We start from the raw sequence: 16,597 nt of genomic DNA, 5'->3' as shown, positions 1-16,597 counted from the left end.
GATATATTATTGAAATTTTAATAAATATAGTCAAGCAATTAATAACGACTATTCATGCCTTAAGAGCAAAACCTGTTTTAAGACTTACATTATAATTCTCTTAACCACAAGGTTAAAATGAATTGAATATTCTTTATTAGCACATCATACATAGCATTAATTTTAAAATTCTTCATAGGGGAGAAGTTCAGAATGGGTAGTAGAACACAGATTGACACTCTGGTTGAAAGAAGAGATTTTTGCCATTCGTATATTTGAAATATTTTATTGTGAATTTTACCTGAAATGATCTCTTTCTGTATTATTTGTACATTATAACATTATTTAGAAAGGAGGATACAAGCTTAGGCAAGGATTTTCTAAAGAAGAATTGAGAACCACATTTTCAAAATTAGGAATGTACAATAGTTGTATATATCTCATTTCTGGAAATCATTGATGTGCTCACACCAATATTTCATGTTAGGTTCCTCACTGAAACAAAATCAGGGAATAGAAAATTTAACAAGATACTTTGTCAGTATTGGATAACTAAACGTTAGGCTCCTTAACTTTGAAGTGGCGAAAATAGTGGCTACCCAGCTACACTCACTGAAGTCTGTGTGTGGTCACTGACTTCAGTACCTAACTACAAATATGTGTGCCTAAATTTACACAAAATGGAAACGTTACATATTTTCGCTGAAGTACAATTTCAGATCAACATAGAACAAAAAGTTTAATTTTGTTTTCAAGTTATTTCATCCTTCTCAAATCCTTTTCTAAAGAATTAACATTATGCAAAATCAGTTTTCAATTAAATTAGGAAATGTCATTGAAAATATATTTAAAAAAAAGCCTTTTTCACAATTTCAATGTGTATTTTTTCAGTTGAAGGATTCTCCAAATCCAAATAAAAGTCACAAATGATTTCAGTCTTCTCCCCACCTACATTTTTCTGTAGACAGACTATTTTCTGAAAATGATTTGCCCAGCTCTACTCTTGACTTGCCTGTGAGCAATGAAATCTCTGTAAAGTTGCAGTTCACCTGGTGGCTGGCCTAGCTTCCAATGGTTAGCCCTGTTAGCCTGAAGTCAAGTAGAGTTGCACCTTATAGACCAACAAAAGAGTTCCCATTAATTTCAGTGGGAGCAAAATTAGGAACAATGTGTTGATCCAATAGATGGCAGCATAAAGCAATGGTTCTCACTTTGTTAAACTCAAAGCACCTTTTGGTAGACTCAAGTCACTACTCAGAAAATGTCAACTTGTACTTTTCACTCCATTTTTTTTAAACTACAGACAAAGAGCAATTATTTTGTTGCAAAGAACTCAGAAAGACCACAACAGGTCAGAATATTTTTAACACTATAGATTCCTATGACAAATTTCTAGGTTTATCTTGTGAATAATGTTTGTGCACATAACAGTGATAACATTGTGTAGTGCCCTCCAGCACCCTTCAAAGGATGTCATGGCACCCTGGTTGTATATCACTGGCATAGAGACTGGGTATCTATAGTTTAGTTTCATTTCTGTGGTAAGTTTACCTTAGACAAGTCAGTTATCTCTCCGTTGGCTTCCCTATCTTTGTAGAAAAAAATAGATAATATTTAATCATTTCAGGAGTGTCTGGGGGCTAAAACTGTTTCTGTAAATAAAGATACAAGGAGCGCTTTCATGAGCACAATGTAGGACACTGCATCAAAAAGAATAACTCCCATTCTCGAGATTTTGAGTGGTACACAAGCCAAGTAATGTGGGTGGGAATTTACTACATTGTATGATAAAGAGTCCCCAAACATATGCTTATTTTAATGTGTTTAAATAGTTAATAGTTTAAATATTAAGAAGAGCTAATATATTACATATGCCCATTTTCTGATTCACTGCACATAAACATTTAAACCTGAATCCAATTATTTGGTTGTATTATAAATGTTATACTAGTTTTCAGTAATTTAATGCAAGAATTTGCATTTTCTAGTATTTTCTGTAAAACAAGTTGAAAGGAATAATATAATATCCACATTCAATAGATATACAACATTCTGGAGAATCACACAAATACATTAAGCATCATCTGAGACAATATATGCAAAAATATATTAATACTTTGTCCTTAAATCTGTTTGTTTTTTTTAACACTGAAAAGTCTTCACAATATAGACACGATAAAATCACTTTGGTTTGAAGACAGATCATGCTTAAATTGGATTTCTACATCACAGACAAACATACATTAGTTCACACAAAGTAGCTGATAAAGGTTTTGATTCTGTTATGCTCTGTAGGTTCAGAACTGAGAGTGTTCTTTGTTAAAAAGCAAAATAAATTAGGATGACTACTACTCATTTCTGACAATTTAAAGGAAAAATTGGAGTTTTTGCAATCATTCAAATTAATGTTATGACCAAATGTTTAATATATGGTAATGACAGATACACACCATAAGAAGAAAGCTGTAATAAGGAACATTTTCATTTTGAGCCATTTTTTGAGCTTATTATGGTATTAAGCTTTCCCTGTCTTGCAAGAAGTGAGTGTCTTACTACCTGCTCAGCAATATGGAAAGCATGATCCCTAAACTGCAGAGCCGATCTTTTTTTCCACTGAGCTTATTTTTTGGGAGTACCTCATTCATAAGTATCACCTGGATCTCATTTATTTTACTTCAGATTATGAGAGCTCTTAAATATTACCAAAAATGTCTCTGTGTGGCAAACTGCACTCAAACGGCAGTAGTTATCTGAGTTAGTCCTAAATCATTTGATTCTTCTCTTCCTTGAGGACAATAAGATGACATCTCCACGACTAGTCATACCGGTTTGTTTGTCCCATCTGCATCCCTTGTATAAGCAGGGTCTTGGATTGTGTTTCTGACTCTACTGGTGCTCTGCCTGTCCATCCTCATCTTAAAAGGAAAGCAGAAGTCCTTGAAACATCGCTTGAAATTTTCATCCAGAAAAGCATACAGGATTGGATTTAGGCTGCTATTGGTGTAACCCAAGGCAATACAGAAATAATAGCTGGAAATTGCTGCAGTGCTATGGGATACATCCCCTAGTGCCTCAATCAGCACAAAAATGTGAATGGGAGTCCAACAGATAATGAAAACTGCCACAACCACAAGAACCAATCTGGTAATACGACGTAGGTTTCGGTCTTTTTCTCGAGACCCTGAGAGGAGTCGGACACTTTTCAAGCGCAGGATCATCAGGGTATAGCAAACAATTATAATAAGAACTGGAATAACAAATGCAAAGACGAAGACGCATATTTTCATGAAGATGTCCCACCACACATAATCCGTGTCTGGAAACTGCAAAGAACATTCAGTACTACCCGTATCTAAAAGTAAAATAGGCAAAAAGAAAAAGAAATTTGTTTTATTATTACATATTCTAAACCATGCCTCTATCACAAAAGAAGCTAGGAAAAGTGATTACCATGTAACAATCCTAATAAATGGTGTTTCACCAAATCATTTCAGTAACTATTTCCATTTACTATTGCAACTGGTTTAATGTCATCAACTTATGAAATTAGTCAGTCTTTCATATATATGTAGAAAAAGCAGAGAGAGACAAAAATAAAACCTATAGAGTTGAACAGGTTTTTTGGATTTGGATTTAAGGTATTTAAGACCAGATCAGGTTTCATGTTCAATGGAGCTGAACTCTTGTAGCTGTAATTATGTTATACAAAAGTATAGATTTCTGCCATCCTAAAGGATGGAAATCCAATGAGGTTGCTTGGTCTGATCATGTACATATCATCATGAGACAGTCTTGAAGTGAAACACTGTGGGGGCATGTTTTCCTATAAAGTTTCTTAAGTGCAAATAGTTCAGGCACAGCACTGAGAAAAAAATGTTTTTTTAGTAATAGATTCCTATTTAGTAAAGAGTAAGTAAAACAAACAGATATACACAGTGTCTAATTGAACTGCTCTTTTTTTTTTAGTGGATCAGTTCATTGCATAGCAACTGCCAGGTTTGAGCCACAGACATCACTTTGCTTCTGTTCTTCCTGTAACATCATGACTGGAAGTCGCATAACATCATTTTATGTTCTAGTAATATATTGTCAAGCAAAAATGAATGTTTGTGGCCTTAGCTAATTCAACTGGATTTGAATACAAGATTTCATTACAGGTCCTGCAATGAAGTGGCGCAAGCAGTATTTTTTATAGAATTCCTGGGGTAGATCTGATGGGCAGGTGGTGCTGGTTAAGGAAATTGCTGTTGAAACTTGTTTTGCCTTGAGTAGGCAGCGTTTTTGCTACTGCTGTTCAACTGATTGACTGCAAAGTGTTCTGTCAGAATCCTAGCTTTACTGTATGATGCAAAGATTTTGTGGGTGGTATCTTTTATTGAACCAACTGCATGGCTGGGATAGACCTAGACAAGCTTTTGAATGCAATGTATCCTTCTTTAGGTCTGTGCAAGTACTTCCTGAAGCTTTATGACTTCCCTTTAAATCAAGTTACTTCCTAATATAGAACCTTATGAAGAAAGGACCCTGGACATCAGAAAAACAGACTTTGCCTCATTCAGGAAACTGGTAGGCAGGATCTCCCCTAGGAGGCCACTCTGAGGGGGGAAAGGAGCTCAGGAGAGCTGTTTGTATTTTAAAGAAACCTTACGGAGGGCACAGAGCAAACCATCCCAATGTGCAGAAAGACTAGCAAGTTGGTGGAAGACCAGTCTGGCATAGCAGGGAACTCTTCAGGGAGCTAAAACACAAAAAGAAAGCTTACAAGAAGAAGCAACTTGGACAAACAACTAGGGAATACAAAAGTATTGCTCGGACATCCAAGGATGAAATAAGGAAGGCCGAAGTGCTGCGGTATCTCCATTTTCAAAACACTGACCCTTGGCTTACGTGTGGCTGAACAAGCAGTTTCTAAAATGCCTCAAATGCAAAAGGAAAGCATACAGGCACTGGAAGGATGGGGAGGTCACCAAGGAAGCACACCAGGAAGTAGCAAGAACCTGCAGGAAAAAATTCAGGAATGCAAAGATAGAGAACAAACTGTACCCGGCAAAGGAAGTTAAGGACAACAAGAAGAGATTCTATGAATATGTTGGCCAGAAAAGAAGGACCAAGGAAGCTGTGGGTCCTCTAGTAACAAGCCGGGGGGGGGGGGGGGGGGGGGACTCCTAAAAGAAGATATAAAGAAGGCAGAGCTACTCAAGAAGGCAGAGATACTTTGCTTCAGCCTGCACAAAAAATTTAGCTGCACATAGACACCTAATAAGGAGTATCTGGATAAGGAATGGGGAAAGCTGAGGGATGAGATAACAAGAGATGGACAGAGAGTTTTTTGTGGGTGTGAATAAATTCAAGTCAGCAGGGCTGGATGACCTTCATCCCAGGGTACTGAAAGAACTGGAAAAGATCTTCGAGCCCTTTTCAATGGTCTTTATGAAATCATGGGAGGTGGGCCAGGTAGCAGAAGACTGGAAAAGAGCCAATGTAGTGCCCCTCTTTAAAAAAGGCAAAAAGGAGGACTGGGAGAATTACAGACCTCTTAGCCTCACCTCAATACCTGGGAAGTTACTGGAGCATATCCTAAATAAGGTCATTAGCAAGCATCTGAAAGAAGAAAGGTTGATCACAAGCACCAAGCACAAACTTTTGAAAAACAAATCATGTCAAACAAACTTGATCTTCTTTGACAAAGTAACTACTTGTGTGGATGAACCGAATGGTATAGATATAGTGAATCTGGACTTCAACAAGGCTTTTGACAAGGTCCCACAGGACTTTCTTATAAACAAATTAGAGAAATGTGGGCTGGATAAAACTATTCCAAGGTGGATAGATAACTAGCTCGATAACTGTAAGCAAAGGATAATTATTAACGTGTCTGTGTCAGAATAACAGGAGGTTTTGAGTGGAGACCCACAAGGGTCTGTCTTAGACCCAGTGCTGTTCAACATGTTTATTAGTTATTTGGATGCTGGCAGAGAAAGCTTCTTGAGCAAGTTTGCAGATGATACAAAACTGGGAAGGATTGTGAACATATTGGAGGATGCGAGCACAATTCAGAAGGGTCTCAACAGATTGGAAAGCTGAGTTAAAGCTAACAGGATGAAGTTCAGTGCAGACAAATGCAAAGTGCTCAGGAAGAATAATCCAAAACATAAATATAAATGGGGGACACCTGGCTGGATGGCAGCACCATGGAAAAGGATTTGGGAGTCTTGATAGATCACAGACTCAGTATGTGTGATGTAGCCACACAAAAGGCAAATACAGTTTTGGACTGCATGAATAGAAGCATTAGGTGCAAGACATGGGAGGTGATAATGCCTCTCTACTTGGCACTAGTTAGGCCTCATCTGTGTATTTCTGGGCTCCGCATTTTAAAAAGGACATGGAAAATTAGAGAGGGTCCAGAGGTGGACAACAAAGATAATAAGAGGCTTGGAAAGCAAGTCATACTAGGAAAGGCTGAAGTAGCTAGGCACGTTCAGCTTGTGGAAAAGGCACTTAAGAGGGACATGATAGCAGTCTTCAAATACTAGAAGGGTTGCCATAAAGAAGAGAGAAAACACCTTTTTCTCTCTTGCTGCAGAGAGGAGGGCAAAATCCAATGACCTGAAGTTGCAGCAAAGTAAATTTAGATTGGATAACCAGAAAAACTTCTTTACCATTAGAATAGTGAGGCAGTGGAATAGACTATATAGGGAAGTTGTGGACTCTCCATCACTAGAAGTGTTCAAGAAGAGGTTGGACAGCCACTGGTTGGGGATGATCTAGGCACAGCTATGTCTGTGTTTTACTATGGGTATTTGTTTCTGGGCTTTGCTAGCTGCCCTGATTGCTCCCCCCCACCCCTTGCTTCTGCTACATATGTCAGGATGTTTTTAAACCTGGCTCAGAGGTGTTGGGTGTTGGCTACAGCTAAGATGTGGGACTTCAATTAGGGTGTGCTGACTGTCCTGCTGGGAGCAAATCCAGAGATTCCTAGCTACAGGGTCTTGCCTCTCTGCTCAAGATCAGACCAATTGCCACATTTGGGGTCAGGAAAGACTGTGAGGTTTTAGGCCATCTTCTGTAGTGTCTTCAGAATTGTTAATTACTACTGTCTACTGTCTACTCATAGATTTTGGTGGCCTTTTCCTAGCAGAGATAATGACTCAGTGTATGCTTCAGTCATTTAATTGACAAAGACATCTTACTTTTCATTATTTATATTTCTTTCTAAAGTGTTTAATAATACATGGAAAATATTGTAAGCACTGAAGTCCTAGAAATATGAGATATAAGAGCATTTATTATTAAATACTTGCTAAAAAATGTAACCAATATTTTTATACGCAGAATTATAGGATACACAAATTAGAGAAGTGAGAGTTAGGGGGGTTCCACTGTTCTCAATGGTCCAAGCCACATTTTTATATTATGTTAGAAACAAAAGAATTTAAGTTTAAGTGATCAGGATCATACTCACCTTCCCTGACTTTGGTTCCTCCAAGAACAATTGCAGATATACCCACTGATGAGGACAACAGCCAGATACATATATTGATTATCTTTGCTTTGAGAGGAGTACGAAAATCCAGAGCCTTCACAGGGTGACACACAGCAATGTATCGATCAACACTCATCATGGTCAATGTGAATATGCTGGTAAACATGTTGTAATAGTCAATTGAAATAACAATTTTACACAGCACATCCCCAAAAGGCCATGAGTTCATCAAGTACTCTGTACTTTGAAAAGGCATAGTAGTGGTAACTAAAGCATCTGCGAGAGCCAGATTGAAAATATAGATGTTTGTTGCTGTCTTCATCTTTGTATACCTAAAGCACAAAAAAAAAGGTTTATTATATCAGTGAGTTCACAAATATGGTCAGAGTTTTCAGGGAATTTTTATGTAAACACATTTTGACAGTCTCTAGTTCACAGACAAAAGTGCAAGAATGGCCCAGACTCAAGGATTATATTAAATATAGCACCTCAATTGTATTGCTGATGCATTGCCAATGACTATTGGGATTATTGGCAGAACTGGACACATAACTAATTTTAATCGGATGTCAGTTTAAATGTCAGTTTTAATTTTGTCATCTAAAATCCAGCTACAAATAAATTAAAACTATTTATTTCATTTGCAAGGACAGAAAAGTCTAGTGTGGCCTTTCCTTATAGCCAGATTGTTGTTTGTCATTGGTGGGATGTAGTTGATATCCTTATCTCACCTTGCACTTCCATGAACTAATGTTAATCATCATTCTTCCTGGGCCAAACTCTCTACTTGTATAAATTATTCTCTCTCTACTGATTTGTACCAGCTAATGATCTGACCCATAGCCTATAGATACTTAATAAAAATAAACTTCTGCAATCCATCACAATTACCTGCAGCATAACATGTGTATACACATACACACTTTAATGCACTTTTAATATACTTTAAAGCAAAATTGATACCTTTATTTGCTTTCTGTTATACCTTTTAAGAACTGTAGCCTACAAGAGCAGCAACACGATAGGTTCACACAAGGAAAAGTAATTTTTAAGGTTCAGAGGTGTGACAGCAGCATTTTAAACATTTCTCATCATGCTCAATGTAAATACATTGATTAAATTATTATACAGCAATAATGTCCATGTTGATAGTAGAGGGGAACTGAGAGTCAGGATATCTAAGACTGCTTTTGACTCTATTATTGGCTCACTTTCAACCATCCTTATCACCTTTCTACATCTGTTTCCTTATTAATAATATACTGACTCTTGTAAAGCACCTTTCTTCTAGGAAGCAGTTCATGTATAAATCTTGAAATACTTTAAGATTCACTCACTTTCTTCTGCTCAGGTCTCTTGTACTCCTAGGGTACATGCACACCTTCATAGGACCTCAACTACAGTCATGCGGCTTACTTTAAACCATGTGATAGTAGATCAGGTCTTGCTTATGCGACATTTGCCTGTGCCAGAAGCCATGCTGGGGACCTGATCTAAGTAAGACAGGGTGGGAAAGGGTTGGCAGGGAGATGGAAGGTCTGAGAGGAGTGTTGGGCAGGGGGCTAAAAATAGCCTGATCAAGGTGGTCGGGTAGGAAGAGCACAGCCCCAGAACCAGGATGAGTATTTGGGCTGTCTTAGCCCTGGGGCTTCGCTCTGAACACGTACAGATGTTCATTAGATCGGGCTAACCTGTTCCCAATCTAACTTTGTTCACCTCCTCAGGTTAACTAAATTAGATCAGGCCAACCATTTTTGCTCCATCTAACCTCCCCACATATCTGTACAGATCTACACTTAGATTTATCTAAGTCAATCTAAATTAGGTCAATCTAAGTATAATGTCTGCATGTACCCAGACAAGGTTCCTTGGGTGAATTTAATATCTTTTATTAGACCAACCCAAATGGTTGGAGAATAGTTATTAAGCAAGCTTTCAGGTTCAAAAACCCTTCGTCAGGCTAAGGAAGCTGCAGACCAACACGGCTACAGCCTAAACCCCTGCATGTACCCATACATTTCAAACATGTATACAGTCATTTTCATGTGCAAACCTAACAGTGATGTGCCTAATTGCTTGTTTGGGCATATCATTAACTGATTTGTAGATAGAAATATAGAATCTGTGAGCACAGCTGATGCACAATATGTGGAAGCGGCTGCTCACTAAACTTAATTTGTAAGATGAAAAATAACTGTGCGGTCTAATAATGAGCAGTTTTGTGATGCCAACTGCATGCACATGCAGAATAAGAATAGTTTTATGTAATTAAAAATATATACAAAACACACATTTCTGATTAATAGACAATTTAAGGGCTGAAACAGTTCTTTTGAATTATTCATAACAAAATATGTTGAGAAAATGAAACCAATTACTTGCTCAAAATACACGCAAGGCCTGTGAGAAAAAGAAATTGTACATTTTTTCCTTAGATACCAATGAAATCAATCATATCATATCTAATGGTTAAGCAGAAGCTGACTTTAAAAATTCTTCATGTATAAGGAAGAAACATTGTAAACTCTGCACGTATATTGTAAGGAAATATTGTTAATATATTCATTTTCATTCATCAGTCCAGAACAAGCTCACGAATGCTCTCAGTTGTGACACATCACAGCTAAACCACTTCATTAAACGATGTCTGTTTCTAGCTAGTGTTATTAACAAGTCAGTACACAGACCAGAAAACTATCAGAACATATTACTAAATTATTACCTGTTTTTTTTCAAAATACTAATTTCAACCAGAAAAGAAAAGGGTATACAAGAAATTACAGCATGGCATTAATGATGCTAAAGTCAGGTAGTTCTTTTCAAATCATTTTTTTCATTGAAATATAACTTTAACAACAATAGTACTTTCTGGCTGAAATGTTCCCTGCAATATGAAATCAGTGTTTTAACAAGTTTGACAAACATAGTATGACAGAGTTCCACAATAGTGGTAATATATCTAAACTGCAAATGTAATGAAATAAGAGTAGGAATGAATTAAATGAAATATGAATAGCAAAACAATGTTATAGGAGGGACCTGACTCAGTGAAACCAAATCATATATAAAAACAAATGTCAAAAGCTCCTATCAATTATATGTACCTCATTCTGCTCTGCTTCCATGTGTGATTTTTTGCATGAATATCAAGCAGTAAAGATCAGGGGCTTAGAAGATAAAAACTCTATACCTCAAGCTTATATGCAGATCAAATTCAACATGAAAATAAATCAGAACATAGTAACAGGCTGAGGATATAGGGTAACTAGATATCAGTCCAATATGATGGATCTGCTGTCTTTGAGGTCTTAAACATCAATTATAAAGTTTGTTAATATGGAACTAACACACAGCCAGCATAAGTCAATATCCTGCAATTGTCTTGTTCATATAATGTTAGGCAAGTGGTTCTCAACCTTTTTAGACTCGTGGCAGCCCTTGTTAGACCCAAGGCACCCTTTGGAAAATGCTAGTGCTCAGCTTTCACTCCTGTTTTGACTTTAGAAAAATAGTAGAGCAATTATTCCGTTGCAAAGATCCCAGAAAGACCACAATGGACCAGAATGTTTTTGACACTCTGGATTCCAATTTGAAATTTCTGGGCCTATCTTGTGAACTGTGCATAGGTGTTTGCATGCTTCACAATGCTAGTAATTGCCAGATCCTTAAAAGGATTTCTTGGCACCCAAGACCTCATCGTCACTTCCTGAATGACAGTCTAGCTTTTATAGAAGCAAGGGCACATTTCCATGTTAATAACAATGAATATAAAAATGTTATTGTAGGCCAAGATTTTCAGTGGAAGCCTAAAGCTAGAGTCTAAAGTCATCTTTAGATTCCTAGATGTCTAAGGTATCTTCTGGCACCTAAATGTTCCTAAGTGGCCAGCTCCCAGAAGCTCCTACTAAAATGAATGGAGGTTGCTATGTGCACAGACTTTCTAAAAAAAAAAAAAAAAAATGCATAAAAGGACAGACTTAAGAACAAAAGCCAGTGGGTGGGTACACAAAAAGTTGCCATGCGGTAAGCAAAGCGATGAACTTGCTGTCTACATGCATGCTCTTAGCTCACAGTATATGTTACATAGCTTCCCCCCTCAGTGCAGCTGTCCAAAGCTCAGTGAAGTAAGTCATCTCACATCTACCTTAGGTAGAAACCCATACATGGGTAATCACCTCAGAGTAATGTATATTTCAACCTTACCTCATGGTAGTTTGCCCTTGAAGGTACCAAGGAACTAATTTCTTTATTATTGTATCGAGTTAAAATTCATACATAAAAAGTTATTATGAAGTTACTCGTGAACTGCAAGGAATCTATTTTTGTTTAAAAATGGAACAGTTCCCTTGGACTGAACCCAGGCCCCTTGGATCAAAAAGCATGACTCTCTACTGTTTCTCCTTAAGGACAAGCTCCCTTAGCTCAAATGCAACAAGAAACTTAAGCTTGTATATAGTTTTACCATTAGAGGATGATCAAGAGGGATACTGTTCCTTGGCTGGATAAATTTATCCCAACCCAAGATATAATTTAAGTCTCCTTTCAGGCCACTGCTTATAACTGCACTAAATAAGTCATCTGCAGGGACTAAACACGGGATTTCCAGATATAACCCTCTACAGCTTGAATAAGTTTGGGGGCAAGTTTAGACCCATAAACTTCTTCATAAGGTCTCACCATTAGAAGATAACAATGGTTAGCATAAATACACTTTCTCCTTTTTTTAATAAAGATTTGAAAAATCATTAGTATAACTGAGGGGTACAGGATGGAAGAGGACAGGGTGACAGGGGCATGAGTCCCACAGTGTTTGTAAGGCAGGGCACCGGAGGGGAGACAGAGGAGCCAAAGCCACTAGCAACACAGAACAGAATGGAGTGGGGTCAGGTCTCCCCTCTTCAGCCTCACCTTCCCTCCCTGTGGAAGATACTGTTGCTGCAAGGAGAAGTGTGGATATATGAGTATTGCCAAATTGGGAAGCTTTGCACAGTCACTCACTATATAAAATTGCAGCACTCGTGGGCCCAGGGGAGAATGGCTGCTGGCAGCAGTGTCCTGTCCCCACCCTGCTGTGCATGGCTAAAGCCTAGAGCTCCACGGTCTCCATTCCAGCGCCCCAGTGTGCAAACCCTCCAGTCTGAGTCTGCTGCCAAGTTACAAATTCTACTAGTTCAGCCTTTGTGAAAGCGCTTTTATTCTGAGGGTTTTATTTTTATTTTTTTGTTCTTCAGTTTGATTTGGGGATTTTTTTTCTATTAAACATAAAGCTTGTATTTTGTCTTGTATGTAGTAGCAACGATTATGGAGCCGCTGAAAGAACCCAGAAAAAACCCAAGCATATTGTGACTTCCCATATAGTAATTTGAGGGGACAAGAATGTCCATTTTTAATACTTAATCTACCCAAAAAGTCATTTAAGTGATTTTATGAAACAGACAAAAACACAAGTTTTTAAACAGTCCAACTGAAAGTACCCCCCCCCCCCCCCCCCGGCAACAGCTCTATTTTTTGATTTTTCAAATCTTGTGATGACACCTAGTTCTCCAGTCTTCAGAGAGTGCTAACCTAGACAGAAACAGACCTTGTAATGTAAAATACACAGGTGACTCATGGATCTGCTTCTGAGGATAGTGGGCTGTATTTTACAAAGCTGACAGGGGAAAATGCTGTTCTCCAGTGGGACAGACAACTGGAGAGCTTTAGCTTCACAAAAGCAAAAATAGCCTCATAAAAGTAGGAATTAGGTAAAGCAACCACAACTAAAAGGTTAGTGAGCAGGAGACCAATTATTTTGAGGAACTTGTAGACTCCATCTTGAAATCAACCATTCATATAAGAGCCCTTGGGTAACTAGCTATCTCATTCAGATCCAGCAGACATAGATTGATCCTGTTCACCATTTCTCTACTGTGTGCTGCTCCTCATCCCATGAAGCGTTCTCCTGTTGCAGTTCCTGTTTCAGCAGGGTGATTTGACTGCAGCATACTGTCACTGCCCTTATTATATGCCATATGCAGCAATGATGATAACAGCAGTTCTGGGAGAGAAAATATTCGCTCCTGCATTGCTATTTCAGCAGAACAAGTTGTTTCTCAAGCCTCAAGTCTTTCTAAAGCAGAAGTGACTTCTTCACTTTGATGGAGGCATCTGTGTTGGTGGATCCTGTGTTGTCATCTGGTGAAGGGAAGAGGTCTCACTGCCCTCAGGGAACAGAAATAGCAGGTCCAGCAAAAAAATTTCAGGATGTCATTTCTCTTGTTTTGCTTTGCAAGAACTGTAACTCTTACAGGGCAAAATGGTGATTACCTCCAACAGTCCTCTTGCCTGCAGTCAAATTATGATCTGATGACTGTTCCTATCTAGATATTTCTGTAAGAGAGAAATAGAGGAAAAAAATATATACACACAGAGGGCCCATTATCTGGATTCCTCTCATAAGGAATAATCTTCTACCTGTTCTCAAAGCAAAATATTTGTTCTCTGCCTTACAAGTACAGACAGAAAATATTAGCAGCCAATTCAGGGAACATTATCTCTCATAACTTTGTAATTTAAACTCTGGGCAAAATAGTAGTTGCATTTCAAAGAGGCACTCTACTTGTGCTTACTGGAATACGCTAGCAGTAGCAGGGGGAACGTACTACATATTACATAGTTAATGAGCACTACAATTGCACTATAAGGCATGTCCATGCTGTAAAGGAGCTGGTTTATAAGGGTGGTTTCCGATCCCCCTCACTAGACTGCTAGTGCTCAGGATGGACTAGATTCCACTCCATCTATTCGGTGTATGAATGGACATCTAAGTGTGCTTCTTTTCCATCCTGCTTGAGTCCTGCAAAAACAGTGCAAAAGATGGATTATTCTTCCTCCTTGCTGCTCTTTTGCACCTCAAAGTTAAATTGATAGTATATTATAAAAGCAGACATAATAATAGATTTTCAGAACTTGAACAAGGTAGAACAGAAACAAACTTAGGTGCCTACATTCACTTACACATCTAATAGGTAGAAAAGAATCTGGCCCCTGGTGTCTCTGTTTGAGAGCCTGCCTCTCTGCCCTAATATGTTGTTTATCTGTCCTCCTCGACTCACTGTTCCATACCACCACCTCCTTATAGCTTGCAAACTTTGCAAGCCTCTGTATTATTCACCAGATCCAAAACAATCCTTCCTTGTGAGGTTTGTTGGGCTACATGTGGTAAAAAGATAAGCCTAACACTCTTGGATCATTTGGGTCTCTCTATTCTGACAAACATTGGTTAAACCAGCCATCCCGGAATCACCTCCAGAAGCTAACATTCATATTCAGTGAGCAGCTAATATTCATATTCACTGAGCAGCAACCGAAGATTTAAAAAAAAACCAAACCCAGCCATTATGACTAAATCAGCTTAAGGAATCAACCAGGGTTTGGAAAGGCATGATTAGGTAAGAATATTTAAATTGGCTGGGAAAGACTCTAGCATCTAGCAAAACGATACTCTGCATAAGAATGAAGAGGACATTCTTATGCCAACTTCATTCAAAGTCACTTTTGGGGACCAATTGACCTCAACACACTAGGGAAGAATCAGTGCATTGAGACAGAACAGCACTGGTTCCTAGGAACCATTAGATGGGCAAAGTTTGTTAGAGCTCATATTCTAGCTATCTCCCTTTTCCTCCCTATCTCTCTTTCATGCCAGAGCAACACAAGCTAGCAAAGTGCTGGGCTGGGATCTGACCTTTGTTTTCAGAGTACAATGGTTCATTTCTCTCTCTAACCCCTGATTGTTACAGGTCTCACGTTATCCTCATTCTACTGTTTGGGACTAAAACAGATTCCCAAACCTGTTCCATCTCCACTACCTCAACAGCATACCCTAAGATACTTCACGATAAATCATTTTCATAGCTGCCCTCCCATTGTCCAGCCCTGCTACACACACACTGCCTCATGATTTTGGGTGAAATGAGTTTGTCAGCCAGAAAGTCTATCTGACTAGACATAACTCAGTACACAGGCAAGATGGAGATCTGACAGGATTAGAGCCAAAAGGTCTAAGTATATGAATGGCAAACATCTGGCCCTTACCTTTTTTATCTAGCATGCTGTTAGTTTGTGAAACTATCCACAATCCTGTTCATACTTGATGGATGTCTCCAGTATTCAGTGGTGTTTGTAGGAAAAATTTCCCTAGCAGAACTTGTGACTCTACCATACCCTACTAATATTCCCATTTTGTTCCAGTGCACATTGATAGGCCATTCCCTCAAGGAACAGCTCCTTCAAACACCTCATAAAGTCCAACCATTTTTTGTTCACAAGTATTTGCCTTTAGGCAAATCCTATGTCAAACAGTCAAATTCAGTTGTTTAAGTGAAACTTAGTTTTTTTCTATTAGTAGACAAGATACTGGAGCAAAGGAAGGAAGGAAACAGGATGAGGAAAGCAAATCAGCTAATGACTGGTAGTTCATTGATCCTTTTAAACTTCTGCTTCCAAAGAAGCTGTAAGCACTGTCATCACCAAATCTTCCCAGGAGCTGCTCATGTTTCTTGCTAGTTGGCTGACATTTTAAGTTTCCACCTTGTAACGTTTTCCTTCTCCAAGTCATTATTACGTCAGAACATATTCTTTTGAACTGCAGTGAAAATTATGATATTCTTCAGCTTTGCCTTATTAAAAATCATCTTTATTAAGATGAGGAGGCAACGATGGCTTCAGTGGGAATGGTTATTTTAAGGGTTTGGGTTGGGTTTTCTTTTGGTTTCTGATTGTTCCAAACCTGCAGGAGAACATAATGTTTGTCAGTGTGAGACCTAGAAAACAGCATCCAATGACACCATTCTGCCATTATCAATAAAATAATGTAGTAGAGGGCATGCACATAAAATGGATAAAGCTCTCACCAGTTGTCAACAGTGCTTGATTCTGGAGCAGAGGTTTGGAGTCTCTTCTGTAGTTCTTCCAAACAATTTGTAAGAAAATACTTCAGAGAAGACATCAAGCATTTCATATTAAGTTTATACTAAATAAGGAAGTTAAATTGTGGGCACAATCCTATACCTGCAACAAATCCTATGCCAATAAAGGAAGAGAGAGTTAATTCTTCGGTCCACCCTTAGCTGCTGAAAACTTGAATATAAA

The 16,597-nt window shown here is 38.3% G+C and overlaps 1 protein-coding gene across 1 annotated transcript in view; it reads right to left on the bottom strand.

The window, feature by feature from the left end:
* Positions 1–249: 249 nt before the first annotated feature.
* Positions 250–16,597, bottom strand: part of OPRK1 (opioid receptor kappa 1) — a 35,309-nt gene continuing 18,961 nt past the window's right edge. Inside the window, exons 3-4 of the mRNA XM_006261726.2 lie at positions 7,445–7,797; positions 250–3,331 (exon numbers count right to left, since the gene is read on the bottom strand). Coding sequence (XP_006261788.1) covers positions 2,799–3,331; positions 7,445–7,797 — 886 coding nt within the window. The 3' untranslated portion in view covers positions 250–2,798. The remainder of the gene's footprint in view (positions 3,332–7,444; positions 7,798–16,597) is intronic.

Source organism: Alligator mississippiensis, chromosome 3 (assembly GCF_030867095.1).
Source record: "Alligator mississippiensis isolate rAllMis1 chromosome 3, rAllMis1, whole genome shotgun sequence".
NCBI classification, from domain to species: Eukaryota; Metazoa; Chordata; order Crocodylia; family Alligatoridae; genus Alligator; species Alligator mississippiensis.
The sequence above is the reverse complement of the archived record's forward strand: the minus strand, read 5'-3'. Positions and strand labels throughout refer to the sequence as shown.